Raw genomic sequence first — 26,459 nt, 5'->3', positions numbered from 1 at the left:
CTCCTATAATTTCCTGTAAATCAATTGTAAATTTCCTATTTTCCTAAAACTATTACAAGGCTTTGTTGTGGTCACCCTGCCTGTGCACAAACATATTTCGTAGAGCTGTACACATACAGATACCATAGACTTGTCAAAACACATGTCATATAATTGTGTACAAACAGATCCCGTAGACTTGTGCACAAACAGATCCCTTAGAATTGAGCACACACTGATGTCATAGACTTACGCACAAACAGATGTCATAAACTTGTGCAAAAAGAGATGTATTATACCTGTACACAAAAAGATTCCATGGACCTCTGCACAAAAACATTCCATACCCCTATGCTCAAAAATATGCTCAAGAGTATCTCGTACACCAGTGCACAAAATTACTGCATATCTATTTGCACAAAAATATCCCGTATCCATTTGCAGAAAAATGTTCTTTAGACCTGTGCAGTGGCCTTTGCAAAAACAGATTCCTTAGGCCTCTGCGCAAACCGATTCAGTAGGCCTATGCACAAAAATATTCCGTAGACCTGTGCACAAAAATATTCCGTAGACCTGTGCACAAAAATATTCCGTAGACCTGTGCACAAACAGATTCCGGAGACTTGTACACAAACGGAAGTCACAGGGTTGTGCACAAACAGATGTCAAAGACTTGCGCAAAAAATACATCATAGACTTCTCAAAGAGAGATGTCATGGATATGTGCACATCAGATTCCATGGACTAGTGCACAAACAGAAGTCTTAGACTTGTTTACAAACAGAAGTCATAGACCTGTTTACATAAAGATTCCATACCCATTTGCACAAAACAATTCCATACCCATTTGCACGAAACGATTCCATACCCATTTGCACAAAACTATTTCATAGACCTGTGCCCAAAGAGATTCCATAAATCTGTGCACAAAAAGATTCCCTAGACCTGTGCTCAAAAAAATATGCCGTAGGCCTGTGTACAAACAGATTCCGGACATCTGTTTACTGATTCCGTAGCCATGTGCACAAACAAATTCCGTAGACTTGTACACAAGTGGAAGTCACAGGCTTATGCCCAACAGATGTCAGAGACATGTTCAAACCAGATTCCATAGTTTTGAGCACAAACAGAAGTCATAGACCTGTGCACAAAAACATTCTATAGACATCAAGTTTCCATAGACCTGTGCACAAAAGATTTCATGGAGATGTGTACTAAAGATTTCATGGAACTGTGCACAAAAGATTTCATGGAGATGTGTACTAAAGATTTCATGGAACTGTGCACAAAACATTATATAGCCTTGTGCACATAAAGATTCCATAGACCTGTGTACATAAAGATTTCATACCCATGGCACAAAACTCTTCCATAACCATTTGCACAGAAATATTCCCCAGACCTGCGCACAAAGATATTTCATAAAACTGTGCACAAAAAGATTCCATTGACCTATGCACAAAATATTCTATTGGCTTTTGTATAAACATGTGACATAGACCTGTGTACAAAAATATTCCATGGACCTGTGCACAAAAACATGCCTTGGACCTGTTCAGAAACATTCCATACCCCTATATGCTCAAAAATATTCCACACCCATTTGCACAAACATTTTCCGTAGACCCGTGCACAAACAGATGCCGTAGACTAGCGCATAAACAGATTCCATAGATTTGCGCACAAATATATTTCGTAGACTCGTGCACAAATAGATTCCACAGACTTGTACACAAACAGAAGTCACACGGTTTTGCACAATCCGATGTTATAGACTTGTGGACAAACACATGTCATATGCTTGTTTAAAAAACTGATTTCATAGACTTGCTCAAAAAGAGATGTCATCGACATTTGCACAAAAGATTCCGTAGGCTTGTGCACATAAAGATTCTTCAGACTTGTGCACAAACATATTTTGTAGACCTGTACACACACATATACCATAGACTTGTGCAAAAATAGATGTCAAATATTTGCGCAAAAATAGATGTCTAATATTTGTGCAAAAATAGATGACAAATATTTGTGCAAAAACACATCCCATAGACTTTTGCACAAACTGATGCCATAGACTTGTGCACAATCATATGTCCTAGACCGGCGTACAAAACATTCTATAGATTTGTGCACAAACATGAGTCATATACCTGTAGACAAAAATATTCCACGGACTTCTGCACAAAAACATTCCATATCCCTATGCTCAAAAATTTTCCTTACCCATTTTCACAAAAATAACACTTTCACCTGTGCACAAAAATATCACGTACACCTGTGCACAAAAATATTCGGTATCCATTTTCACCATAATATTCCGTACACCTGTGCACAAAAATATTCCAAACCCATTTTCAGCATAATATTCCAAATCCATTTTCACCATAATATTCCGTACACCTATTCAGACAAATATTCCGTACACCTGTGAACAAAAACCGTTCGTACACCTGTGCACAAAAATATTCCGTACACCTATGCATAAAAATACTTGGTACACTTGTGCACAAATAGAAATCACAGGCTTGTGCACAAAGAAATGTAGACTCGCGCTAAAAGAGATGTTATAGACATGTGCACATCAGATTCCATAGAGTTATGCACAAACATTTTCAATACCCCTATGCTCAAAAAGATTTCAAACCCTTATGGTCAAAAAGATTCCATACCCATTTGCTCAAAAAGATTCCATACCCATTTGCTCAAAAATAATCCGTAGACCCGTGCTCAAAAATATTCCGTAGACCCTTGCTCAGACAGAAGTCACTCGCGTGTGCACAAACAGATATCATAGACTTGTGAATAAACAGATGTCATAGACTTGTGAATAAACAGATGTTATAGACTTTTGCACAAAGAGATGATATAGACTTGTTTACACACAGGTGCTATTGACTTGTTCACACACAGGTGTTATAGACTTGTTCACACACAGGTGTTATAGACTTGTTCACAAGCAGGTGTTATAGAATTGCTCACAAACAGGTGTTATGGAATTGCTCGCAAACAGGTGTTATAAACTTGTTCACAAACAGATGATTTAGACTTGTGCACAAACAGATGATTTAGACTTGTGCACAAACAGATGATTTAGACTTGTGCACAAACAGATGGAATAGACTTGTGCACAAACAGATGGAATAGACTTGTGCACAAACAGATGTTTTAGTCTTGTGTACAAACAGATGTTTTAGACTTGTGCATAAACAAATGTTATGGACTTGCGCGAAAAGAGATGTTATTGACTTGCGCGAAAAGAGATATCATAGAAATGAGCAAATCGGATTCCATAGACCTGTGCACAAACAGAAGTCGTAGACCTGTGCACAAACAGAAGTCGTAGACCTGTGCACAAACAGAAGTCGTAGACCTGTGCAATTAAGATTTTTCACTTGGGCACATAAAGATTCTTTAGACTTGTGTGCACATAAAGATTCTTCAGACTTGTGTGCACATAAAGATTCTTCAAACTTGTGCACAAAAAGATTCTTAAAACTTGTGCACATAAAGATTCTTCAAACTTGTGCACATAAATATACCATAGACCCATGAACAAAAAATTCCATAGACCTGTGCACAGAAGATCCCATACTCCTATACACAAAAGGATTCCTTGCAGATTTGCACAAAAACATTCCGTAGACCCGTGTAAAACAATATTCCATAGGCCTGTGCACGAAAAGATTCCATAGACCTGGAAAAAAAATATTCCACTGACCTGTGCACAAAAAGATTGCAAAGGCCTCTGCACAAAGAGATTTTATACCCTTTTGCACAAAAATATTCTGTAGGTCTGCGCTTAAACAGATTCCGTAGACTAGTACACGTAGGCCTAGATGTTATAGTTTAGACTCGTGTAAAAATTTAATTACCTATAATTGGTAATTATCTTTATTTGTTTATTTTGTTTAATTATCTTTAATTGCTGATATTTTTTAATTAAGTTTAATCTGTACTTCGCAACTAAATTAGTTGGACGCGCAAAAGTTATAATGACAATTAAGCTAGCTAATTGCCATACCAATTTGATTATCCGCAGTAAAACGACGTAAGTCCTAGAATGGCTTTCTTTATTACTTAACACAAGCAAAAAAGTCTCAAGTTCCACAGTTTAAAGGTAAACCACGTAATTCGGAGCAGGTACTTAAAACTTTTAAAAACAATATTTAAACTTTGTTTTTCTTAATGAAACAAAAATTGGCGCCCACTTTTAAAATGGGGCTTTCATTTAAGACCGTTTTCAAATCTATCAAACGTATAGTTGTTTTTGTAAGGGTAGTTACAAAATGGGTAAGTTTGGAAAATTTCCCATGTTATTTCTATGGAGATTCTCTAGTTTTTCGCCAAAATCTGTGATTAATTTTATGGAAATGAAAACCACCCTTAGCAGCTTTATGCTTTATAAAATAAACTATTGGATGGATCATCTTGAAATTTTTACCACATATTAAGGGCCCGGAATTTAGTTCAGTAAAAAAAATTTCAAAACAATAAACTTAATACGAAACAAGTTGGGAAAACCAAAATATTACCTCTCCGAGGAGGACTACTTACAAACTTGCTTACCCAGATATGGAAATGTTTCTTTTTTTAAGAACAAATACTGAAGTTAAAATTTATGAAATATTAAACCAGTATACAAAGCATAGTAAATATACTGTAAATCAGACGACATTTTACATCCAATAAGGATATACATGTACACATTAAAATCATCCGATGGGGGAAAAACGGGAAATGAAGAGCTAAAACTTTGGAGGGATATTACCTTTACGTTTTTGTAAAGGCCCAATTTTCTACTTCTCAACTGTATACCCTCTATGTTCAAAGCCATATTCACAACAGGGTTGCCATGTAAACACTATCCTCTCGTTTCACCTCAACGATTTTCTTAGTTTGTCAACATGACTGTTAACGTTACATAACACCAAAGCTTATTTGTGGCTACACACACTGAAAGTAAATGCGCACCATAAAAAGCATGAAAACACGAAGCTATAATCCGATTACGATCAGACCTTTCACTGGTCTGGGCTGCGTCCAGCAGAGCTCCCCAAAATGACAGCGGATTTTGGAACGTGAGATCTGTCGTCATAGCTTTTCTCCGGTCATCGGTGTTTTAAAAATGACGCTAGCGCAATAAAGCGTGCAAGGTACCAAGGCTTAACAAAAATTGTATGATAACATATTTAAAGAGATAGATAACAACAACTTTTATAATTAAAATTAGAAAGTAACATGTCTCTTAAAATTCTCGCGTGATCAACTGGTTTCACGCCAATTAAATAGCTATAGTCCCATCAGAATCAGCAAGAGCTATTTGTATTAATTCATCCATGGTTTTTTCGCCAAGCTGAGAACTACGCGTTTTACGTAACGTTTTCCAAAAACCCGACTATTTTCTATGAAGACCGCGCTGAGCACCGTGACGTCAAATTCAAAAACAAAATCTCGTCCTGTAGGACACTGCTAACAGCGCTGAGCTCTGCTGAACGCGGCCCAGATATCCATCATGATTATAAAATCTAAGCCTAATTATTTAAAAGTGTATTTAACTTTCGGTTCACTCTGAACCGTTAATGTCTCTGCATTACAGAAACGGAAACCAAACCCAAGCGTTTACTTTTTGGTTCACTAGGCCTATAGACAAATAAAAGATCAATTGACCAATATCGTTGCGTTCGTTTTGAAATCACTATAGAAAGGATTATGCTATAAACAGATGTAGTATAGCTTAAGTAATATATAAACATCCATTTCAAATAACAATATTAAAAAACATCCTTGGAATATCAAAATGAAACAGAGCTTTAAAGCTACAAAAGTACTAAATGCATCGTAATTACGAAAAAGATTTCCACATATTCACTTTATATTATGGAAAAAGTGAATATTAAGGTTCTGTAGGATTTCTTAACACATCAAAACAAAGCGAACTGCTAACTCGGCGCACTGGTGTGACAACGGACAGACACACACAGACAAAAAATAGACTGCTTTTTAAATCTTTCCGTTTTAATTTTGAGTTGAGAAACAAGATTATCTTAAATATTAAAATAAATATAATTAATATTAAATATTTTTTCGCCTTATTGAGCGTTACATCGTCTTGATAAAGAACAATTAAACATTCTTGAGGGACTTGACTAATATTGGCGTTTAAAATGAAGCATACGCCGGTTGCTTCGCCTTACTGAAATAGGTAGTATCATAAGTTTATAACTTATCTACGATAAGTGTGTCACTCAAGTCAATTGCTTAATGAGAGCTTGTTATAGAGCAGACGACAGCGTGACGTCAGACCCTTTAAGAATAGTGCCCCCATGCGGCTAAAACTCAAAAAAATTGAGGCGCGGCTTAGGCGGAGGGATATCTACAGTAGCCAATAAAGCAAGACTAATATTTGTCAAGGATATCGTCGTCGTCTGCTAGTGAGTCTTCTACAAAGTTACTATGAGGCTGAGCGGCTAGTAGTTTAGTTTGCAGCTTATGTTGTAATTAATGATATTAATCGCGTTTAGTTATCGCGTTTCGAAATGGATGATATTTGTTTAAATAAGGAAGAACTTCTACGTGATATTGAAGTTGCAGTGTTAAAAAACTTTGATTCTAGTGATATTAAAAACATCCATGAAGAATTGAAAGGAAATGATTCCAGTTCATCAATCGTTGATGATTTAAGTACGCTTTTTGTTAAAACATTAGGGAAACATAAGCCAAAGCAAAAGGTTAATTCAAAAGTTAAAAAAGTTGACATTCAACAAAAGAGTTTAGCCGCCCATCTCGAATGGAAATTTGTTATTAGAAAGAACTTTGATACTTTCAAAGAAAGGTTGGGATTCGGTAATAGGCCTGAAAATGAACAAAACAATTTGTTACTATTATTGTCATGCTATTCAGAAGAAATTTTGTTTCACTGGAGCAAGAACAGAAAAAAATTAGCCGAAAGCAATGAAACTTTAACATCTAATAACGAACTGGTGAGTTATTTGCATTAGTTAAGACGATAGTATGAGGGTAAATTTATATGATATGTGAATATATGAAATAGTGTATAACTTTCCTCAGACAAACGAGATGTATGAAAGATCGCTCATGACGATAGGCGGGGGCTGCATAGGGGAGATTTGGAAACTAAACAAAAAACGAACAATATTTGGAAAGAAAATGAAACTGACAGACCAACAGCGTAAAACCTCTCAAATTTTATGGGACTGTTCTTTGAAAATAAGACGAACATCTGATGAAAAAGCAGAAATTGAGTTTTCAGGGATAGGAATGAGAGATTCTGGAGGCTACTTTATTCCCAAACAGTCTCTTAATCCATACCTCATCAAATTAAATCAATTATGCAGAGACATCTTATGTCCCGAAGGAATTAAATCGCATGGACATAAAATATTGCAAGTAAGAGCTTAAGTAGATTCTCAAGTATATCGAAGTTGATAAGCTATAAACCTTTGGAACGTTTTAATAACCACTTAATTTCACCTAGGTTGTTTTTGACCGGGTAAAAAATCACCAAGAAGAGTTGGAATCGTGCTTTCTAGCGTGCACTAAAGAAATAATTCCAGCTGATAACGCGAAACTTTTCCTTGCTGAATTCCAAAGAAAATTTCTACACGCACTTTCTAATGAATTCATAACTGCTAAAGATGCATCAGAGGTGGAAAGGAAGAAACAATCTTCAAAAGGCTGCAGTGGGTTGAGAGATGAGCTATATGTTCTTTCTAAAGGAGGAAGGTTCCAAAAAGGTTCAACCATTGAAAATGGGAAAGGGAAATTAAAAGCCAAAACGGAAAATAGAAAACCCATTTCTAACGCTGAAAACCCAAGCAGTTCCAGAACGCACACTTCTTTGGATGAAACACCCATAAAATCACGATTTTGTGCCCCTAAGCGATTGAAAATGGGAACGAAGACAAGCCCAAATAAGAAGGCCAGAGTACAAAAAAATTCAAAAATGAACATTAAGGTTCCTAAAAGTCGTAGCAAAGTAGCAAACCTCATCAACAAGAGCAACAATTCACCAGAAACTTCTAATAAAAACTCTAAAGATTGTAATAGTTCAAGGCAAAATAGCAAAGATTGTAATAGTTCAAAGCAAAATAGCAAAGATTCTGATCCTTTAAACGTTTGTGCCCAAGTTTGTGATAATTCGTGCCTGAATGGCCAAGTTTGTGATAATTCCAGTTTGAACGAAAATGTTCAGTTCAACTGTGATAGGTTAGCCAAAGTTCCTACATTTTCTAACAAGAATAGTCAAGTTTCAAGTTCAACCACGAAAGACACTCCTCCAGATTGTTCAACCCAGAAATCCTTAAAAGTTCCATACAAAGTGGATGAATCTAGTCGAGCCAAGAGACAAAAGAAGCTTCCTAGTCGTTATTTAAACTATTATATGCAATAACCATGTGATAAGTTCGAAAATGAAATAGCCATGTGATCATTAACTTTTTTATTATTTTCCTTATTTTAGATTTTAGTAGGAAACGTTACTGTCTACCAAAGTATCAAAAATAAAAATGAGTTTATAACAGAATTATCTACTTTTTTGACGAAGACTTAAATTTTTCAGCGAAAGCATCTTTCACGTACAAGGGTACATCTCTGTATCCATGCCCACTGTGGTGTCCTTTGACATCAATTTTTGTGAGGATGGCTTTTCTTGCCGTATTATAATTGACGCTAGATAGTTTTCCACCTGCATTTTGCTTGAATTGCGAGAAAAGTGTTTCCACAGCGCTGCCATTGATTCTTACTGGGCATAGATAATAGCCTCCAGGATAGTTATCGAAAAATTCTTTCACTAATCCCTCGACTCCGTAGACCATAATTCGCAACAAAGCCCAGGTCTGAATCAGTCAAAAAATATAATTTATGATCCGCGTAATTCCATGTTTTAAAGGAGTGGGAATTAGATTGTGCGGGATTTAGATACAGCTAAATTATGAGATTTCAACTTCATTAATAATTAATCTGATACAAAGGTTTATAATTTATCCTGAAAAGTTCTAAACTGATGTCTGAAATAATATATTTAGCTAATCTGCCGCGCACTTCTTCGGGAAACTATAAAGATGAATATATACCTGCCATGAGATGAATTTCTTCTGTTTAATATCCCATGGTTTGAATTCTTGGTCTTCATCTAGTTACAAATTGTAAACATGATTAACATTCCAATAATTGCTTTCTATAACAACGACGATAACTTACTAATGAGGCTTTTGAGCCATGTTGTAAAATAATTCAAACCATTACGACAGTTTGCCATAACTTGCCCTCCAGTTGACTCCTCTATTTTTGTATGAGAGAGCATGCCAGTCTCGAAGATATTGTTGCAGGCTTTCAAATAGGCAAACACTGCCTGTACTTCACCTTGATCTAGTGGTGGTTCTGTCTGCTTTGGATTCCCATACTCATACAGCGCAGCAAGAACGTCATTTTGCTTTTAAAATATTTGTTTCAAGACATAAATATCTAGTTTTTGGTTTAATAATATTTCTCGGATATACTTGTAAGATCTTCGCCGGCTTTACATTGAGTTTCGTCCAAGGATCCCTTTCAACGTAACTTTGATGTAGATTGGGAACTAAACGCGGAATATTTCTGGCCCTACGTTGGTCATCCCTCTCCTTAAGATCCTTGATCTGCTTCCACCCAAATTGGACTCCATTATTTTTGAATTGTTTACTTCTATCAGGGTCCGATGAATACAGTGCGTTAATTAGGCTCTTCAACTAAAAATACCTCAGTTAAAATTATTTGCCATAACTATATTTCATATAAAGTCTCTATTACTTCATGCGATGGACAAATTATCCAATAAATATTTCGGTTTAGTTTATACGGATTTTGAAAACACGGATTGAAGGCCACTTCAATATCGTTTGTTGCTTTAGAGTCAAAGTAACTGAATTGACCCTCCAAACCAACAGTCATCTTTATTAAAGAAAGATTGGCACTGGCTCCATCGCAAACTATTCCAGCTATATTGAAGCCACAGTATTGGAATGACTTCATCACTTCGAACAAACATTTAAAAGTGAATTGGGTATCTGAACTGTTGACTGTTGAAAAGTAAGGGCCAATGATGTCATAATTAGAGGTTAGATCTCTCCATAAAAATTGAAGCAGAAAATTTGCTTTTGAAATATCCTTTTCATTTGATACTTCACTGAAAAGGTCATCCAGATAGGCGTAATCTTCCCTAGGCATAGCTAAACCAATGAGCTTGTGATTTTTACTATTCCACACGACTTTAGCAGCAACGCGAACTTCGTCAAAGACTAATATCCCATCGCACTGCGGTTTTAACAACCCAAGTGAGACCTGTTCGTTTACGAACTTTTCATAAATGTTTTTCTGCTCTTTTAGGTAATCCATATTTATTCCTGGCTCATCCAAATTTTTGCTAGTTTTTCTTTGAATTGATCGCCAAGAGGGCAGGTTCAGAATTTTGAAACTTCGGAGCGCTTCGTAGGCTGCTTTGCTGCGGCACGCAACGGCTAAAGCTACAAATGTTGTGGTTCTTTAGATTATTCAACGTCTACTAAAAGTCTAAAGAAATATCGAATCATAAATACTTACCAATGCGATATGTGACGATGCTCCAACGATTGCCTTTCTTACCATTAGCTGATTGGAGTTAAAATTAAAATGTTGCTTCATAATCAAAACAAGTTAATTTGACAATTTACCATTTTTATTCTGATCAGCTATGTAATCTTCTTTTTCATTTTCTAAATATGTGGCATAGTCGCTGTCCCAGATGTCTCTCAGTCTTCCACATTCATTGTTTTTAGTGTTTGGATTTAAAGCCGCATCTAGCACTTCCGAAAATTGAGCATTTATGATCGAAGTTATTTGCCTCATCTCATTGTGTTGTTTTGGTTTTAAACGAATTTCAAGTGATTTTAGTTTTGCTTCCAATTTTTCATTTTTAAGTTTTAAATTTTGGAAACGAAAAAGCTGGCGCCGTTTCTTTAAAGATAAACTACGAGGTGATAAGAACTTTTCTGGAAACGTCGATGAAGGTTCCATCTTTCTTTTACGGCACGGTGATTTATTAGATTCTAGGCGTCGCTTAAGACAAACCTTCAAATATGAATTAAGATTTTTACACGCAGTGCAAACGTTTTGATATGGTCCATTTGCATTGATTGGTTTCTTGAACCATGCAGGACAATCAGAAGAAAGATAATGTTCTTTAGGGTATACATGTTTCACGAGTTTCTTTGGCAAGTTCACTAATTGTGGAAGCGATTGAACTGATTCTTCTCCAAGACCTTCACAAAGAATGTACTGTTGGTCGACGAAATCAGTGAGAAGTTGTGATACCAATTCTGAATCGAGTTGTCCAGCCTTCGAAACTAAAAACTCCCTTACTACGCCTTTAAAAATAACATGGAATCTGAGATAACCTTCTTCAGAAAGCACATATTTCGCTGACTCGCAGTTAAATTTAGGCTCATAGCCATCTCTTCTAAATACTTCAACATAACACTAGAAAAAAAGGCGCTGTTTAGATTTAATAATAATAATAATAATAATAATAAGCTTTTTATTGGAAGCACCGTCTCAGTTTACACTGATTTTCAGCCAGGTCCAGATTAATTTAATTTACATTAGGAATTAAATATGAGAATCATAAAAATGCAAGTTAGTTTACATTAGAAATTAAGTTTACATACAGTTAAAGAAAATATTGAGTTTGTTTGTAAAATTAAGTAGTTGTTTTTCAATTTTAATGTCATGTGGTAGGCTATTCCATTCTTTAACTCCTTTGACTTTCGTGCTCTTGTCTCTTAGTTTAGTCATGAGCTTTGGGACAGTAAAGTCTGTGTCACTACCTCTGGTATGGTATTTTCTTTTATCATTGATCATGAAGAGTTCAGTGATGTAATCTGGAACTTGATTGTTCATTGCCCTAAACATTAATTGTAGTAGACTGATTTTATATTTAATATCAAGGGGGGAGTAGTTCGCATTCTTTCGTGCTATGGTAGCTGAGGAACGCTTGGGTGCCTTAGTTAAAAATTTAGCTAAGTAGTTTTGTAGCGTCTGTAAGCATTTTAGCTTAGAGGCAGTAGCGTTATTATAAAATATGGATCCATAGTCAAAAAGGGGTTGTATTATACCATTGATGATTAACCGCAACGCTTTTTCGTTAACTGCGTTTTGAATAGGTCTCAGTATCCAGATTCTTTGTTTTATTTTCTTTTGGATATATGCAATATGTTCTTGCCATTGCAGGTCTTCATCTATCCACACTCCCAGATATTTGAAGGATTTTACTCGCTCAATATGTCCTCCATTAATGCTTGTGATGTTCATTATGAGCGACTTTTTATGTTTTTTTGGGGCAAACAACATAACTTTGGTTTTTGCCTTATTAATTATTAGGCCTCTTTGTTGTAAGTTGTACTCTAATGTTTTAAGGTCTGACTCCATCTGTTCGATGGCTAATGAAGGATTTGCATTCGATGTTGTAGTCGCATTGTCGTCCGCATAATCGTTGACTGTCGAGAACTTTTGATTATCATGAATTTTACGTGTATAAATATTGAATAGAAGCGGACCAAGTACACTCCCCTGCGGAACTCCATATTTAACTGTCTTTTTAGTCGATGTTTCACCTTTGTATTGTACGTATTGCTGGCGGTTTTCCAGGTATGATTCAATCCATTTTATCGCTGTGCCTCTAATCCCACATTCTTTCAAGTCCTTTATGAGTGTTATATGTGATACCGTATCAAAAGCCTTTGACAGATCGACAAATAGTACCACAACAAATTGATTTCTGTCCAGTCGTACTATAATGTCTTCATACAAGTTTAGGATTGCAGTTGTAGTTGATTATCCCGGGCGGAAACCAGACTGTAGCTTAAATAGGAGTTTATTTGCGTTTAGATGTGCATAAAGTTGCTTGTTAACAATTTTCTCGCAGACCGTTTCTGGGATATCGAGTATCGATAGTGGACGATAATTTGATGGGTTTTTAGGGTCCCCGGCTTTAAACGCGGGAATGACTCTGGCTATTTTCCATTGCGTAGGGAATATTCCTGTATTGAAGGACAGGTTAATTAGGTCTGAGATATACTTTGATGTGATGGCCGCCGTATTTTTGATAATTGCCGATGGGATCCCATCTTCTCCTTCAGCCCTATTCGTCTTAATTTTTTTGATTATGTCAAATATCTCCATTTCGGATGTGTCGTCAAATTTTGTTAGTTGCGGTATCCTACCATCGCTATTGGAGACATGTACAGGATCGTCTTCACTGAGACTCAGGGCGGACTCAGTACCTTTATCCTCAATCAAGGTGTCTACCATCTCAATGAAGTGTAGATTGAGGACTTCCACGATGTCCTTATCTTGTGAATAATTAATGTTATTTCTTGTGATTTCCTTTATATTTATACTTTTTTCCCTTTTATGTATGGCTTGAGTACTTTCCATGTAGCTTGTGAATTGTTGCCAGTCGTTCCAGACAATTTCATTATTTGGTTTGTAAAGTAGGTTTTTTTCGATTCTCTAATGTCCTTATTTACCATATTTCTCTGCCTCGAATATAGGGATTTATAGGTGTTACCATTTTCAGGGTTTTTAGATTTCGTTTTATAGATAGTTCTAAGATGAATTGATCTTTTAATCGTACTGTTAATCCAGGGGGCATTAATAACGGAGACAAATTTCTTCTTTTTAGGGGCGTGTTTATCAAGGTTGGATATCATAATGTTTTTAAAGGCATCAGTTAGCGTGTTTGGATGATAAGGGACTACACAATTCTTTAGGTCATTCTTAAGGTCAGCTACAAAGTTTATAGGATTCATTTGGTTATATAGTCTAACTTCAACACTTTCCTTAACAATTTTTGGGCATTTACGTTTACGTGTGGCTAGCGTCATATCATGGTCCGAGTAACTGATTGGAACCACTTTGGTATCTACGATTCTGTCTGGGAAATTTGTATATATATGGTCTATGAGGGATTCAGTGGTTGCGGTTATTCTGGTTGGTTTATCAACCATTTGTTTAAACTCACATAATGTTATGAAATAAAACAAAGGTTGAAAACATTAAGTAATTATATACACACCTCTTTTGTCGTTGATCCTTTTTCAACCCAAATTAGTGACTTAAACGAAGCTACCAAGCTCTTAAACTGCAAACCTAAATCCGTGTTGAACTTTTGGAACTGGGCATAGCTAGTTAAATCAGTCTAATTCAAATGTATAGGGGAAAATTAATATTCTAATAGTTTCTAGTTTGTTTCTAATAAGAATACCAACCTGACATTCATTATCTTTGGTTATTTTCTTTATTGTCTGACGAGCCAAAGTTATTGATTCGTTAAGCCTTTGCACCGTTTCCAAATCGCTATACGCGGTAAAGGTTGATACTTTTACCGTTTGGGACCCTTTTTCCGTTTTTTCAATCGATGAACAATAATTATACTGTGTACTTTTATGACAGCTCATAATTTAAATATGTTAATTCTAAATAAGAATAATTAAATGTGGCACGGTAACACGTAACGACCGATTCAACCTTCGACTATGCAAAAACCAGCAGACTACACTCACGGTGCGCCCTCCCACTTCAAAAGAAAATAGTTCAGTCTCCTTTCATTGGCTCAAATTTAAATTACCGCGGTTTGATATGACCAATAACACAAAGGCAACAAGTATATATACTAGGTAAAGGTTTAACAGAACAGTAGGCAGTCCATAAATTGATTTGTCACTCTCTGACAAGGTCTCATTAACAAATATCCATAGAAAACAGGGGAAGTGACACACTTATCGTAGATAAGTTATAAACTTATGGTAGTATATAAGGATTTCGAATCGCAGCTATGGATAAGAACAGCGCAATTGCGTGAACCTTTGGTGGAAACCCCGCCATTGGGAGGCCGGACGTTTCTCGTAACCCTGGCCGATCGCCGCGTATGTCTTAACCTTAAGGATGATGATGGAGTAGAAGCCAGGTGTGCAGACTGGTGTCCATGTGGGATGGACTAAAACAATGACCAGAAGAAGGTGGTGTAGAAGCCAGGTGTACAGACTGGTGTCCATGTGGGATGGACAAAAACAATGACCAGAAGATGGTGGTGTAGAAGCCAGGTGTACAAACTGGTGTCCATGTGGGATGGACAAAAACAAAGACCAGAAGATGGTGGTGTAGAAGCCAGGTGTACAAACTGGTGTCCATGTGGGATGGACAAATACGAAGACCAGAAGATGGTGGTGTAGAAGCCAGGTGTACAGACTGGTGTCCATGTGGGATGGACAAATACGAAGACCAGAAGATGGTGGTGTAGAAGCCAGGTGTACAGACTGGTGTCCATGTGGGATGGACAAATACGAAGACCAGAAGATGGTGGTGTTAGAAGCCAGTAAATACAGACTGGTGTCTATGTGGAATAGACATAAGCAACGCCCAGAAGATGGTGGTGTTAGAAGCCAGTGAATACAGATTGCTGTTCATGTGGAATGGACAATTGACTAGTCAGATGAAATAATAGTGGCCAGTTGAATTGTGGATAGCCTCAAGTTTTAAATTTTCCGGGAACTGTGAATGCGGTCCGGAAATAGCGAACACATTTGCTTCGATTCGGAAACTGCGAACGCGGTCCTCTGGGGTGTAAGTCAATAACAACAGCCTGACACACACACACACACACACAGACATGCCTGTCGATTTTAGAACCTCTCCGTGACATACGTCACTCGGAGAGGTAAAAAGTTACAACCAATCCAAAAACCTTCCTTATACATTAGAGCCGTCATCAGGCCTTATCTAAGGGAGCTACCGCTCCCTTAGAATAAAGAATATATTTTGTAGATGAAAATATATTTTTTGGCTTAATTAACATTAATTGTTAATAATTAATTAACTTGGTTTTTTGGCTGGATCTAGCCCAAATTTCTTCATTTGAACCGCAATATCAAACAAATAATCGTAACACTCAGTCCTAAAAAGATCATAAAGCGCGACTATTAAATGGATAGTCGCCTACTTTCCCAGTTAACGTCATTTCGCCTATTTTATTCTGTTTTCTAATTATAAAACCATAAGTTTATAAGATATGTTCCATAAGTATGTCATTACCTATACTTCGTAATGCTAGAGGCTTAATGAGAGCTAGTTCAAGAACGACGCGAGAATTGACTACACTCGGTTTTGCAGTCCATCCTCCTATTTAGTCTGTAGTAAGCCTTTGGCAGCGCCTCACCAGGCGTCGCTTTACGAGAATCTATGACGTTTCACCTACGTCACTTCATGACAAGCTCTCATTAACGAGTGACACACTTATGGAACATATCTTATAAACTTATGATAAAACCTAAATTATTTAGGCCTAAATTTTATAATTTGAAGTATTTCAAACTCCCACAGGCTGACAATTAAAAGATTATACGGATAGTCGCGTCTTTTCCAGTACTAGGCGACATAATTATGACGTCATCACTCTTTAGCGTTATTGATAGTACGAGCACAGCCCACTCGATCACGCTTTGCCCGCATTTCCTATAGTAGCCCCACCGAGCGATTTTTTTTCTCCTAATCAGAACCTATTTAGTAACTTAGGGAATTTTTAGGAAAATAACTATTCGTTTTGAAACTTTTCACGATCATTTTAAAAGCCTTCAATATCAGAACTAGGGCCAAAAAACTGCGTAGATTTTTTGGGTGACACGCGTTTTGAGGCCAACTGGACGGGCTTCTACAGCGGGTTCAACTTGGTACTCACATTATTTTGGTTTTTTCCCATGTGTCACCCCAAACGTAGACACCGTGTCTTCGTACAAGAACGGCGCAAGTTTCGGGATACTTAACCATAATTTCAGCTAGTGGGTCCTAGTTGTATCAAGATGAAATTAAACCTAGTATTGCCTCCTAGTTCGAGATTTAGGTCTACCTTCAGGTCACTTTCGTAGTTTAAGTTCTCAATAATGGGAACGATTAGTTCTTCATCGTAACGATAGTTGAGCCCCGTTTTTGCATTTTTAATTCCCTAATTATGAGCGAGCGAAATTGTTTGGCAATTAAACAAATGTTAAAGTTATTCGGGGTTTGTTTAGGGTCACCTTAATCATTTCCTGATGAGTTATCTTAAACTCATTTCCTTCAAAGAGTAACGTGGCCATAACGGCTGCCTTTGAGTGCGTGTGAATCGCGGCACCGGCTCCTTTAGATTACGTAATAAAACACCGAGTTATAGGTGCGCGGTGCGCCAACTGTGGAATGGCTCAGGTTGGGCGGGACGCCAAAAAGGGGGATTAATAGTCGGACTCAATTGTAGTTGGTTCGTCTGTAGCCCTTTTATCCAATGCGTCCGAGCATTCCTCCCCCATTTGGTCGCGTCCCCCCCCACCCGGACCTAAGCCGTTCCACAGTTAACGCGCCTATTTCTCCTCCTCCCCCCTTCATCCTTGTTTAGACAACTTGAAGCAAATATAAGCGATATTACCCCCCCCCCAACCCCCGGGTTTTTAACACGGACCACCATTACTTCATTTTTCTCGCGGGATGGGGGACTAATGTAATGGCACCTTCCTGAGTTTGACTGCATTACGTTCTATGTATATTTAACACGGACTGCTATTTCTGCAATATAAAGCGCAACGCAAATTTTAAAAATTCTAGGTCTACCTCTGATAATGTAAGCATTCATAAACAATGGCGTACAGTCACTCTTCTTAAGTTTTTTAGAAGGGGAGCGTCCAGCGATATCGTCTCCATTTATGTTTTGAACAAAGAGATCGTCAGCTTGAATTCGTTCTTTCTGGATTCCAGATGGCGCCAGGTATATTTCGTCACCAAGTTTAATACTAACCGCGCCACCTGTCCCCGTTAGCCAACCAAGATTATAGAAACTTCTACAGAGTTCCGGTATCAGTCTACGAGGATGCGTCTGACATTATTGGAATAAATTGAAAATGGATCTAAATTAGGCGTAAAATTTGGGACTACCACACGCCATATTGGTGTGGCTCGAGGCTTCGTAGGTGGCTTCTCCTCTTTAACCCAAAATTAATAGAGTAGTCTCGGTACTACGTACGCAAACGTCATACCCTTCTCTCTCTTAGCTCAATGCCATTGCCATCCCCCTACTGGACACCCCCCTTCTAACGACCCTAGTCAATAAAGTAATGGCAGTACTACGTATTTAAACGTCATACCCTTCCAACTCTTAGCTCCGTGTCATCCCCCCTACTATGAGCGTACAGTATCCCCTCTTACAAGAGCGCGCCCAGAGGGAGGGAGGGATATACAGTCTACACCCCTGTCTAGCGCCACAGAATGTAAGGTTTACCTAAGTTTCACTTTGGTTATTTAAACTACGAGAAACACTCTCCTACATGGTATTAATTTGATATTTAACTATATAATTAAATTAAATGGCATATTTACCTCGTTCAGCTCTCCGTCCATGACTATGTTGTATTCGAAACAACTTGTTACTTTACCGAGAAACTGAACAAACCACGTTGCGACTTTCAAAATAAAAAAAAAACTGAGAAAAGAAAGGCAGAAGTTTTAGCAGACGATATCACCAGAGTCAAGTTAAAACGATTATCCAAGAAGAGAGTGTCTATTCTCACCCCCGGGTGGAAATAGCCTACGCATAGAGATACATTATATATTATTATTATATTATTATATTATTATATTATTATAGAATTCTAATGTCTATGAGCCTACGCGCTATTCTCAACCCCCCGGGTGAAAATAGCTTATACGCTATTCTCACCCCCCTCCCGGGTGAAAATAGTCTGACTAATTAATTATAGTGGTCTATGACCATTGACCAGGGCACGTCGTCTGCTAAGCTAAAAAAGTGAATAATTAAAATATTTTAGATAATGCCTGGACTACTTTACTAATTTGTAGTTGAAAACGCCGAGTTCCTAATATTCAAGAATCAAGAAAATTTTTAAAAATCCTCAGCAGTCCTGTGGACCACTGACCCCTTTCGATTTAATTTTCAAACTGATCATTTGCCCTGCACCACGGCCTTATTTCCCTCGCTGGTTATTTCCATCCCTGCATTTATGAAGTTAGAAAATTTGTTGACCAATAAGATTCGCGAAAGCCACGCGCATTCGGAGGCGGTTGAATATAAAAACGCCTAACCGGTCGTGATTCAGTTTAGTTATCGATTTGACTTTTGAAGTATACTACAAAAATATTTTTGCCGAATATTTAACTAATAAAGTTTAATTATGGCGTCATCAAATCGAAGATCTGTTTTGGGTGCTCCGCATGAACTTAATAGCAAGGAGAAGGACGACAGCAATATTGTCTTGGTAATAGAAAGGTAAATGAGCCCGTTTTTGTTATTATTAACCGAATAAAATACCCCTTCATTAAAAATTACTAAATTTGATAGGTTTTAATCCAAAATACTGCTGCCTTTACCAAATGATTGCTTGTTTATTGCCACCTGTTATACAATATTGCTATTTTAGTTTCTTTCTACAACCCTCGTTTTAGCCAGTAGCGTAAATCGTACTTATTTAGCATATTAAACTTAACCCCTTTTACCATTGTCGATACCCCCTTTATTAAAAATGACTAAATTTGATAGGTTTTAATCCAAAATACTGCTGCCTTTTCCAAATTATTGCTTGTTTATTGCCACCTGTTATACAATATTGCTATTTTAGTTTCTTTCTACAACCCTCGACCCTCGTTTTAGCCAGTAGCGTAAATCGTACTTATTTATCATATGTAACGTAACCCCTTTGACCATTGTCGGATATGCGAGGTGGAAATTTATTATAACAGCTATAGTTTTAGCTTGTAAAGCTAGGTGTTTCTTTAATTTGGGAATGGGTTTGTGATCACTTGAATGTGCATGCAGTGAAATCATTTCTAAGAGAGTCAGCAACGTAATTCCCGTAATTCTAACTGATAGTACTTAATAATGGACTTTAGTTATTGAGTTAATTATGTTTAAGACAATAGGGACTTGGCAATTCGGACTTAACTCCGCCCCCAGCGCCATTATGGTATGTTTTTTTAACAGAATGAAAGCTACATAAGCCCCTCCTCCTGGTATGTTTTTTTAACAGAATGAAAGCTACATAAGCCCCTCCTCCTGGTATGTTTTTTTAACAGAATGAAAGCTACATAAGCCCCTCCTCCTGGTATGTTTTTTTAACAGAATGAAAGCTACATAAGCCCCTCCTCCTGGTATGTTTTTTTAACAGAATGAAAGCTACATAAGCCCCTCCTCCTGGTATGTTTTTTTAACAGAATGAAAGCTACATAAGCCCCTCCTCCTGGTATGTTTTTTTAACAGAATGAAAGCTACATAAGCCCCTCCTCCTGGTATGTTTTTTTAACAGAATGAAAGCTACATAAGCCCCTCCTCCTGGTATGTTTTTTTAACAGAATGAAAGCTACATAAGCCCCTCCTCCTGGTATGTTTTTTTAACAGAATGAAAGCTACATAAGCCCCTCCTCCTGGTATGTTTTTTTAACAGAATGAAAGCTACATAAGCCCCTCCTCCTGGTATGTTTTTTTAACAGAATGAAAGCTACATAAGCCCCTCCTCCTGGTATGTTTTTTTAACAGAATGAAAGCTACATAAGCCCCTCCTCCTGGTATGTTTTTTAGCACTAGTGGAAGGTAGCGTGACGTTGCATGACGTAGTTCTGCCAAGTCCCTATTGTTTAGTCTCTGATGATTGATCTCGCAAACATTTCTGAAGTATCCCGTTTTCTTTTTCGTAGTTTCAATCTGGTCAAAAAGGTCGCCGTAATGCTAGCCAAATCCCAAAAAAAATTAAGCGACACATGGACCAAGATTGGCCTATCCGAAAAAGACCAATTGGACAGACTTCAAAACCTCTACAATTATCACGAGGACCTGCAACAACAAATGGTGAAAGAGGAGGAAGATCTGTACCATCGAATAGAAACCATCGTTAACGACTTAAAAACAGAGTACGTCGATCTCTGCCAACAACTAAAAGTGGACCAGGAGCTCGATGTTAATGGCATGGGACACATGGGACTCCTACAACAGGAGTTCCATCTGAAAGGAAGAGTCGAAACTCTTATCAAGAGCAAGGACGAACGCTTGGAGCGGCTTGCCACTTTGCTGGAGGAGGAACGAGAACTCTGCCAGTTACTCAGCATGCCTCCAATTGACAATGGAACAGCCAGGGCTGGGGACGAGGACGTTGATGAAGCCAATGTTCCATCCGAAGAACAGCTGAATGAAATAAAGCAACATATCCTGATGTTGCAAGACGAAAAGGTAAAAACATTTTTATGAACTCCGTTGATTAGTTCCATACTTTCTACAAGAATGTCTGAAGCAGCACGCCATCTAGTATTTAATTATATATTAACATTTTTATAATATACTAGCTGTTACCCGCGGCGTCGCTCGCGTATAATAAGAACTTCCATCAAAATGATACTAAGAATGGGCAGATTTTACTGATTCGACTAATACTTTTGTAGCACCCTAGGAGCGAAGGCACTCGGCCTTGCCCGTCAGCCCGTCGGAACATTTTTTATTACTTTTCACGTGGACATTATTCCATAAATAAGGGTTTTTAAATTTCTGGCCGCCATTTTAAAAGATGGCAACAAATCGAGCCCAAAAGAGCATTCAGCCCGTCTATAGGTTAAAGGAAAGCAGTGAACTAAATATTTGCGAAATCGGTTGAAACGCGCGGACTTTGTTGCATAGAGAAGATTTTTTACATTTCTGGGCACCATTTTTTAAGATGGCGGCGGATTGGGGGGAAACCTTTCTTAGTACTCGCCTACTACTTATGAGTAACGTTCCTGCAAATTTCCAGCCTTCTAGAGCAAGCGGTTTGGAATGGGCGTTGATTATCAGTCAGTCAGTCAGGACTTTTATTTATATAGATGTAGATTTAATTTTATCAGTTGTTTATTAAAACTGTAGTCATCTCGATTAGTAATTCTAGTTTAATCAATTATCTTATTGATACTCGATTCATATGAGTACTCACCCATGATAATTAAAAAAAATAATAACTTGTCGTAAGGTTCCAAATATCTGCTATTTGTCCTCATGCATGCACCCTAATAAATTTAACAATAACATCTTGTCTTATTTTTCGTTAGAGGCCAAAGGAAAATCTTCCCAGTCCAGTGTTTTAGGTGTATAGAGTGCTGTCAGTTGTGACGTCAGATCCAAGGTTAAACGTCACGAGTCTGCCTTTAGCAATGGGCGGCCATGACAGTTACTGTTTTTTCTTTATGGGAAAACAGCATGGGTGACGTCACACCGGCGCTTCTGACAGCACTCTATAGAACTATCTCAGAAGGCTTAGTGTGACATGACGTCACCCATGCTATTTGCCCATAAAACCACAGAAGTACCAAACAAGGCCGCCCACTGCCAAAGCTAAACCCGTGATGTTTTACCTAGGCACTAACGTCACAACTGAGATAGCTCTATTGAGTTAAGTTAGTCTAAGCATGTCGCGTCTGTGGTTTAGTTTAAACAATTGTAACTAGATGGCTCCCATAGTCGAGGAGAGGAAATGACTGCTTGTCAAGCTTAGCAATGGCTAGTTTTAGCTCCGCCCTCGACATTAACGAGTTCTGATTTATATTGGGAGATATTTTAATATTCCTAATACGAAAAGTAATAATTAGTAAAATTAGTCTTCATTTTCTCGTTTTAAAGCAAAGCGCGGGTCACGTGGTGCCCCAAGAAGTTGACTTTCCTTACGAACTCCAGTTTAGGCTTGGCGAAGGCAGGAAGCATTTGTGGGCGGGGTTTATAAATCCCGCTCACTAGCCTTCGCCTAGCTAAACCCGAAGCTCGGAAGAAAAGTCATCTTGGGCTTTGCTTTAAGCCCAACCAATTGATGTTCTTCATTACTATTGGTCGAAATTACATGAAAGTTATGTTAATTAATAATTTGATAATATTCTGACCATAGGAAAGACGGATGGCAAAATTCGACCAAACTCGTACCGAAATCGTAAGGCTCGTTGAAGACCTGGAGCTTACTCCCGAAACCAGCTTTCATAAAGCCATCATCTCGCTCGATGACAACATCCCGAATATATTGTCGGAAAAATGCATGACTGATGTTAAAAATTGGTTGCTCGAAGTAAGATATCCTATATTTTGAACCTGTCCCATATTATCCTATATTTTTGACTTCGTCGAAGTTTTCGTATAGTTAAGCATCAAATTTTTCAAAATTTAGCTCTTTTTATTGAGATCACTTTTGACTAAGTTCCCCTGAATTTAAGTAAAATGCAATTTGTTTTTTTTTTTAGATTTATAATACATGATTATTTTTATTCCTATATTTTCATATAAAAACATTTTCTCCTATAAAATCCTATAATTACGGGAAAAAATTCCTTTGCAGTCCATCTAGTTCCTATTTAGTCTCTACTAAGCCTTTGACAGCGCCTGACCAGGCGTCGCTTTACCTCGAATCTATGACCTACCTCACTCACTTCGTGACAGGCTCCAGTTTGTAAGGAGTGACAAACTTACGGAACATATCTTATTCTTATAGACTTACAATATTATTTACTCTTAGTTGCTAACCCTTTGCTTAAAAATACTTCTTAATTTATTCGTAACTTGAGTAACTTTGATTTCTGCAAATTTTAGCTTCGAAAACTTAAAAGCGCCAATGATGCCGTCTTAAAGGCCTTGCATAGACAACTGGGACAGTTATGGGATGGATTAGAAATCAGCGTGTTGGACCGGGAGGAGTTTTGGTTAACTTGCATTAATCACGGCCAACCCACGATTGAAATGGTTCAACGAGAAATCGTTAAATACCAAGAAATTAGAAAACAAAATGTGGGGAAATTCATTGATCGTCTAAGAGTCGAACTCGTTGCATTATGGGATAAATGTTTTATCGGCACTGAAGAAAGGGAAAATTTTGTTTCCTTCAAAGATGGTAAAAACTGACAAATAATTTGCTTTTGACAAAAACTTGGGCATAGAGGTGTGCGAATACCACTTTTTTGTTTTGGGTATCAGGCCAGTTACCAAATAGTAGCAAATACCAAAACATTTTCCTTATCAAATACCGAATCGAATAGTTAGGCCTTGGTAAATTTTTACTAATCGGTGAATCGCGAATAGTTAAGCCTAGTATTCGCGTATAGTTAACCATACCATTCTCGAATACCGAATTGAATACCAAAAATTTACCTTATCAAATACAGAATTTAATAGTTTTTTCCAAATCGAATACCGAATAGTTAGGCCTTTGTAAGTTTTTACTACCCGATTAATTGCGAATAGTTAAGTCTAGTATTTGCGAATAGTTAAACCATAATATTCAGGAATAGTTAATACTAGGTGACCAATTAAGAGTAATTTAAAATAAGTTTCTTCATTGGTCGCCGAATATTTCTTAAAATTTTCCTAGGCACTTGCTGGTAGTTTTTGATGGGAGATATATAAAATTGGGACGATATCTTTTGATGTAAGGTGGGTCTATGTAGCGAGAGTTACAGTGTCAGGGCGGCCAGGCTAAATATTTATGGTAGTCAAACTTTAACCGAATAGTTAGTTCGATATTCGTATCGAACAGTGGAAATGAGCTTATCGAACACCGGATTGAATTACTCTACTGAAACGGTTAACCGCACGCCTCTATTTTAAAGGGATTCTTCTTCAAATTTTAAGACCAATTTTAGTAATGAAAAATTAAGACAATATCTCTGAATGATTAAGAAATCTGTGCTTATTATGATTTTAATTTCATTTGGAGATATTCTCCTAAATTATGGAAATTGATCTTATAGTATAGTATCAAACCTAAGACCATTAAACGCAGATGGAATGGAGATAAGGGGCGTTGTTCTTTTAGGGCTGCGGCTCTCTAGCGCCACACCGCGACCAATATTGAAACTTCTTCGACCCAAAGCATAGCAAAGGCTTATGAGTCGAATTAAGTTTCGGGCCTCTCCCGCTAGTGGCGATGCCATTAGAAGAACGGGGGTTTTAGCGTATAGTTTTTCCAGTCCATCTATACTTAGTGGTCTTAGATCAAACTAAGTACGATGGAATATACTTAAAACAATTTCTTTTATTTTCAGAAACTTTCACCGAAGATCTGTTAGAGCTCCATGAACGCGAAGTTTCGAAATGGACTCAAATGTATGAAGATAATAAAGGCATTTATGAAAAGATTGTTGAAAGAAATTCTCTGTGGGAGCAAAAGAAAACCTACGAGGTAATATCCATTTTATAACTTCACTTTGGTTGGTGGCTATTGCAATTTTAATTTCCCAAACTATATCATTATAGATTAAGGGAACTGATCCAAGCCGTTTTCAAAACCGTGGCGGAAATCTATTGCAGGAAGAGAAAGCTCGAAAGCGTCTGGAGCATGAAATTCCAAAGGTAGATTTATACCTTATTAAGTTCCCTTTCAGTTTGTCTAACACTTTAAAGGAAAGCGCGGCTCCATGATCACGCCTAGCATTCTGGCTAATCTTCTGGACACGAATTTTACCTTGCCAAGGCAGGAACCAATCACACCTAATTCACTAGTTCCCATTGGTTCCTGCCTTTGACTTAACTAGCCTTTAGCAATCTTAGCCACTTTGTAGTAGAAAGACAATCTTTTAGGGGCACCAACAGAGCCTCGCTTTCCTTCAAGGGAAAATTTCAGGTAACGGTACATTATACTTTCAAAGAACGGCATTTGTTAAAAAAAATGTTAAAAATAAAATAAGCGATCTCTTATTACAATATGATAACTAGCATTTAATTAGTCTTAAAAATTATCAAGGACTACTGAGCCATCCGCCATTGGTTTAGTAGCGTCTGCTAAATCGAACCACTCACCCCTAGGGCATTGGTAGAATTCTCACAGGCTGAGAGAGATAAGGGGTAAAAGCTTCGATTTAGCAGACGCCACTAAACCAAAGGCAGATGGCGCAGTAGTCCTTGATTATTTTTAAGACTAATTAAATACAAATTACTTTGCAAGAAGAGATCATTTATTCATTTTTAGTTTTGCGCTCTTTAGAGCTGGAAAACTATTGTTCTGTCCCCTTGCGGCTGGGCGCCTATTCCCCTTTCTTCCCCAGTTTTTGGTGTTACCAATTTGTCCGCGCAAAACTGTAATGTGGCCGAGGCCATCTTGTTTTAATATTTAATTCCTTTCATATTTAGAAAACTGCCATTCTTTTAAGGTATAAAGTAACGTTACCTGAACTTTTCCTTTTAAGGCTCTATTTATTTCCACTCTACACTTAGCCCTAATTACTGTTAATTGTTCCAAAAATTCGTAACTATGTTAAATCCTAGTCACTCGCAATCAATCTAATGTGAAATATGTTTCTAGTTGGATTCAGAAATTGAATTCATGATTGCTGAATGGGAAAGAAATCAAGATAATGCGGAAACCCTTCTCATCAATGGCAAAAAATATCAAGATTACATCGCGGCTGAACGTCAAAATTTGAAAAACTAA

The 26,459-nt window shown here is 37.4% G+C and overlaps 4 protein-coding genes across 5 annotated transcripts; 2 read left to right on the top strand and 2 right to left on the bottom strand.

Annotated features, from left to right (window-relative positions):
* Positions 1-6,193: 6,193 nt before the first annotated feature.
* Positions 6,194-8,440, top strand: LOC149668143 (uncharacterized). The gene is made up of 3 exons (XM_089841027.1): positions 6,194-6,959; positions 7,048-7,386; positions 7,475-8,440. Exons 1-3 carry the CDS (start codon positions 6,516-6,518, stop codon positions 8,387-8,389), a joined length of 1,698 nt encoding a protein of 565 aa, XP_089697153.1. The 5' UTR covers positions 6,194-6,515; the 3' UTR covers positions 8,390-8,440.
* Positions 8,423-11,425, bottom strand: LOC149668142 (uncharacterized). The gene is made up of 7 exons (XM_089841025.1): positions 10,683-11,425; positions 10,573-10,620; positions 9,784-10,496; positions 9,498-9,722; positions 9,199-9,430; positions 9,072-9,130; positions 8,423-8,834 (listed from the first exon to the last, which is right to left on the bottom strand). The coding sequence occupies exons 1-7, from the start codon at positions 11,023-11,025 to the stop codon at positions 8,526-8,528; spliced, it is 1,929 nt and encodes a 642-aa protein (XP_089697151.1). The 5' UTR covers positions 11,026-11,425; the 3' UTR covers positions 8,423-8,525.
* A 106-nt stretch (positions 11,426-11,531) lies between these two features.
* Positions 11,532-18,549, bottom strand: LOC149668141 (methylthioribulose-1-phosphate dehydratase-like). 2 transcript variants are annotated; one of them, XM_089841031.1, is made up of 8 exons: positions 18,406-18,549; positions 17,644-17,905; positions 17,079-17,179; positions 16,910-17,005; positions 16,742-16,848; positions 14,277-14,364; positions 14,084-14,206; positions 11,532-13,942 (listed from the first exon to the last, which is right to left on the bottom strand). In XM_089841031.1, exons 1-8 carry the CDS (start codon positions 18,424-18,426, stop codon positions 13,931-13,933), a joined length of 810 nt encoding a protein of 269 aa, XP_089697157.1. In that variant the 5' UTR covers positions 18,427-18,549; the 3' UTR covers positions 11,532-13,930. The 2 variants fall into 2 exon arrangements, with proteins under 2 accessions (XP_089697157.1, XP_089697158.1); XM_089841032.1 differs by lacking the exons at positions 11,532-13,942; positions 14,084-14,206; positions 14,277-14,364 and adding an exon at positions 15,807-15,961 and having other exon boundaries at positions 18,406-18,546.
* Positions 18,550-18,764: 215 nt separating this feature from the next.
* Positions 18,765-26,459, top strand: LOC149668140 (protein regulator of cytokinesis 1-like). Its single transcript, XM_089841238.1, has 7 exons — positions 18,765-19,312; positions 20,734-21,262; positions 22,935-23,108; positions 23,627-23,924; positions 25,075-25,211; positions 25,286-25,381; positions 26,331-26,459. The coding sequence occupies exons 1-7, from the start codon at positions 19,218-19,220 to the stop codon at positions 26,457-26,459; spliced, it is 1,458 nt and encodes a 485-aa protein (XP_089697364.1). The 5' UTR covers positions 18,765-19,217.

The sequence above is a fragment of the Phalangium opilio genome, unplaced genomic scaffold (genome assembly GCF_054372755.1).
Source record: "Phalangium opilio isolate 3A_F unplaced genomic scaffold, DU_Popi_V2 ptg000056l_1, whole genome shotgun sequence".
NCBI lineage: Eukaryota > Metazoa > Arthropoda > Arachnida > Opiliones > Phalangiidae > Phalangium > Phalangium opilio.
This window is presented reverse-complemented; position numbering and strand designations above follow the sequence as displayed.

Bases quoted from the DNA above. Each gene is read 5' to 3' on its own strand.
- LOC149668141 (XM_089841031.1), bottom strand. From the start codon at position 18,426: ATGGACGGAGAGCTGAACGAG. The intron at 17,006-17,078 runs GTGACCCTAAAC...GCTCATAATTAG, and splicing joins CTCATCAGGAAATGATTAAG to GGAATTAAAAATGCAAAAAC. The intron at 14,365-16,741 runs GTGAGTACCAAG...TACCGCGTATAG, and splicing joins TGGGAAAAAACCAAAATAAT to CGATTTGGAAACGGTGCAAA.
- LOC149668143 (XM_089841027.1), top strand. From the start codon at position 6,516: ATGGATGATATTTGTTTAAATAAGGAAGAACTTCTACGTGATATTGAA. The intron at 6,960-7,047 runs GTGAGTTATTTG...AACTTTCCTCAG, and splicing joins TAACATCTAATAACGAACTG to ACAAACGAGATGTATGAAAG. The intron at 7,387-7,474 runs GTAAGAGCTTAA...AATTTCACCTAG, and splicing joins ATGGACATAAAATATTGCAA to GTTGTTTTTGACCGGGTAAA.
- LOC149668142 (XM_089841025.1), bottom strand. From the start codon at position 11,025: ATGGAACCTTCATCGACGTTTCCAGAAAAGTTCTTATCACCTCGTAGT. The intron at 9,723-9,783 runs GTAATAGAGACT...AGGTATTTTTAG, and splicing joins TAATTTGTCCATCGCATGAA to TTGAAGAGCCTAATTAACGC. The intron at 8,835-9,071 runs GTATATATTCAT...TGACTGATTCAG, and splicing joins AGAAATTCATCTCATGGCAG to ACCTGGGCTTTGTTGCGAAT.
- LOC149668140 (XM_089841238.1), top strand. From the start codon at position 19,218: ATGGCGTCATCAAATCGAAGATCTGTTTTGGGTGCTCCGCATGAACTT. The intron at 23,109-23,626 runs GTAAGATATCCT...TGCAAATTTTAG, and splicing joins TTAAAAATTGGTTGCTCGAA to CTTCGAAAACTTAAAAGCGC. The intron at 25,382-26,330 runs GTAGATTTATAC...ATATGTTTCTAG, and splicing joins TGGAGCATGAAATTCCAAAG to TTGGATTCAGAAATTGAATT.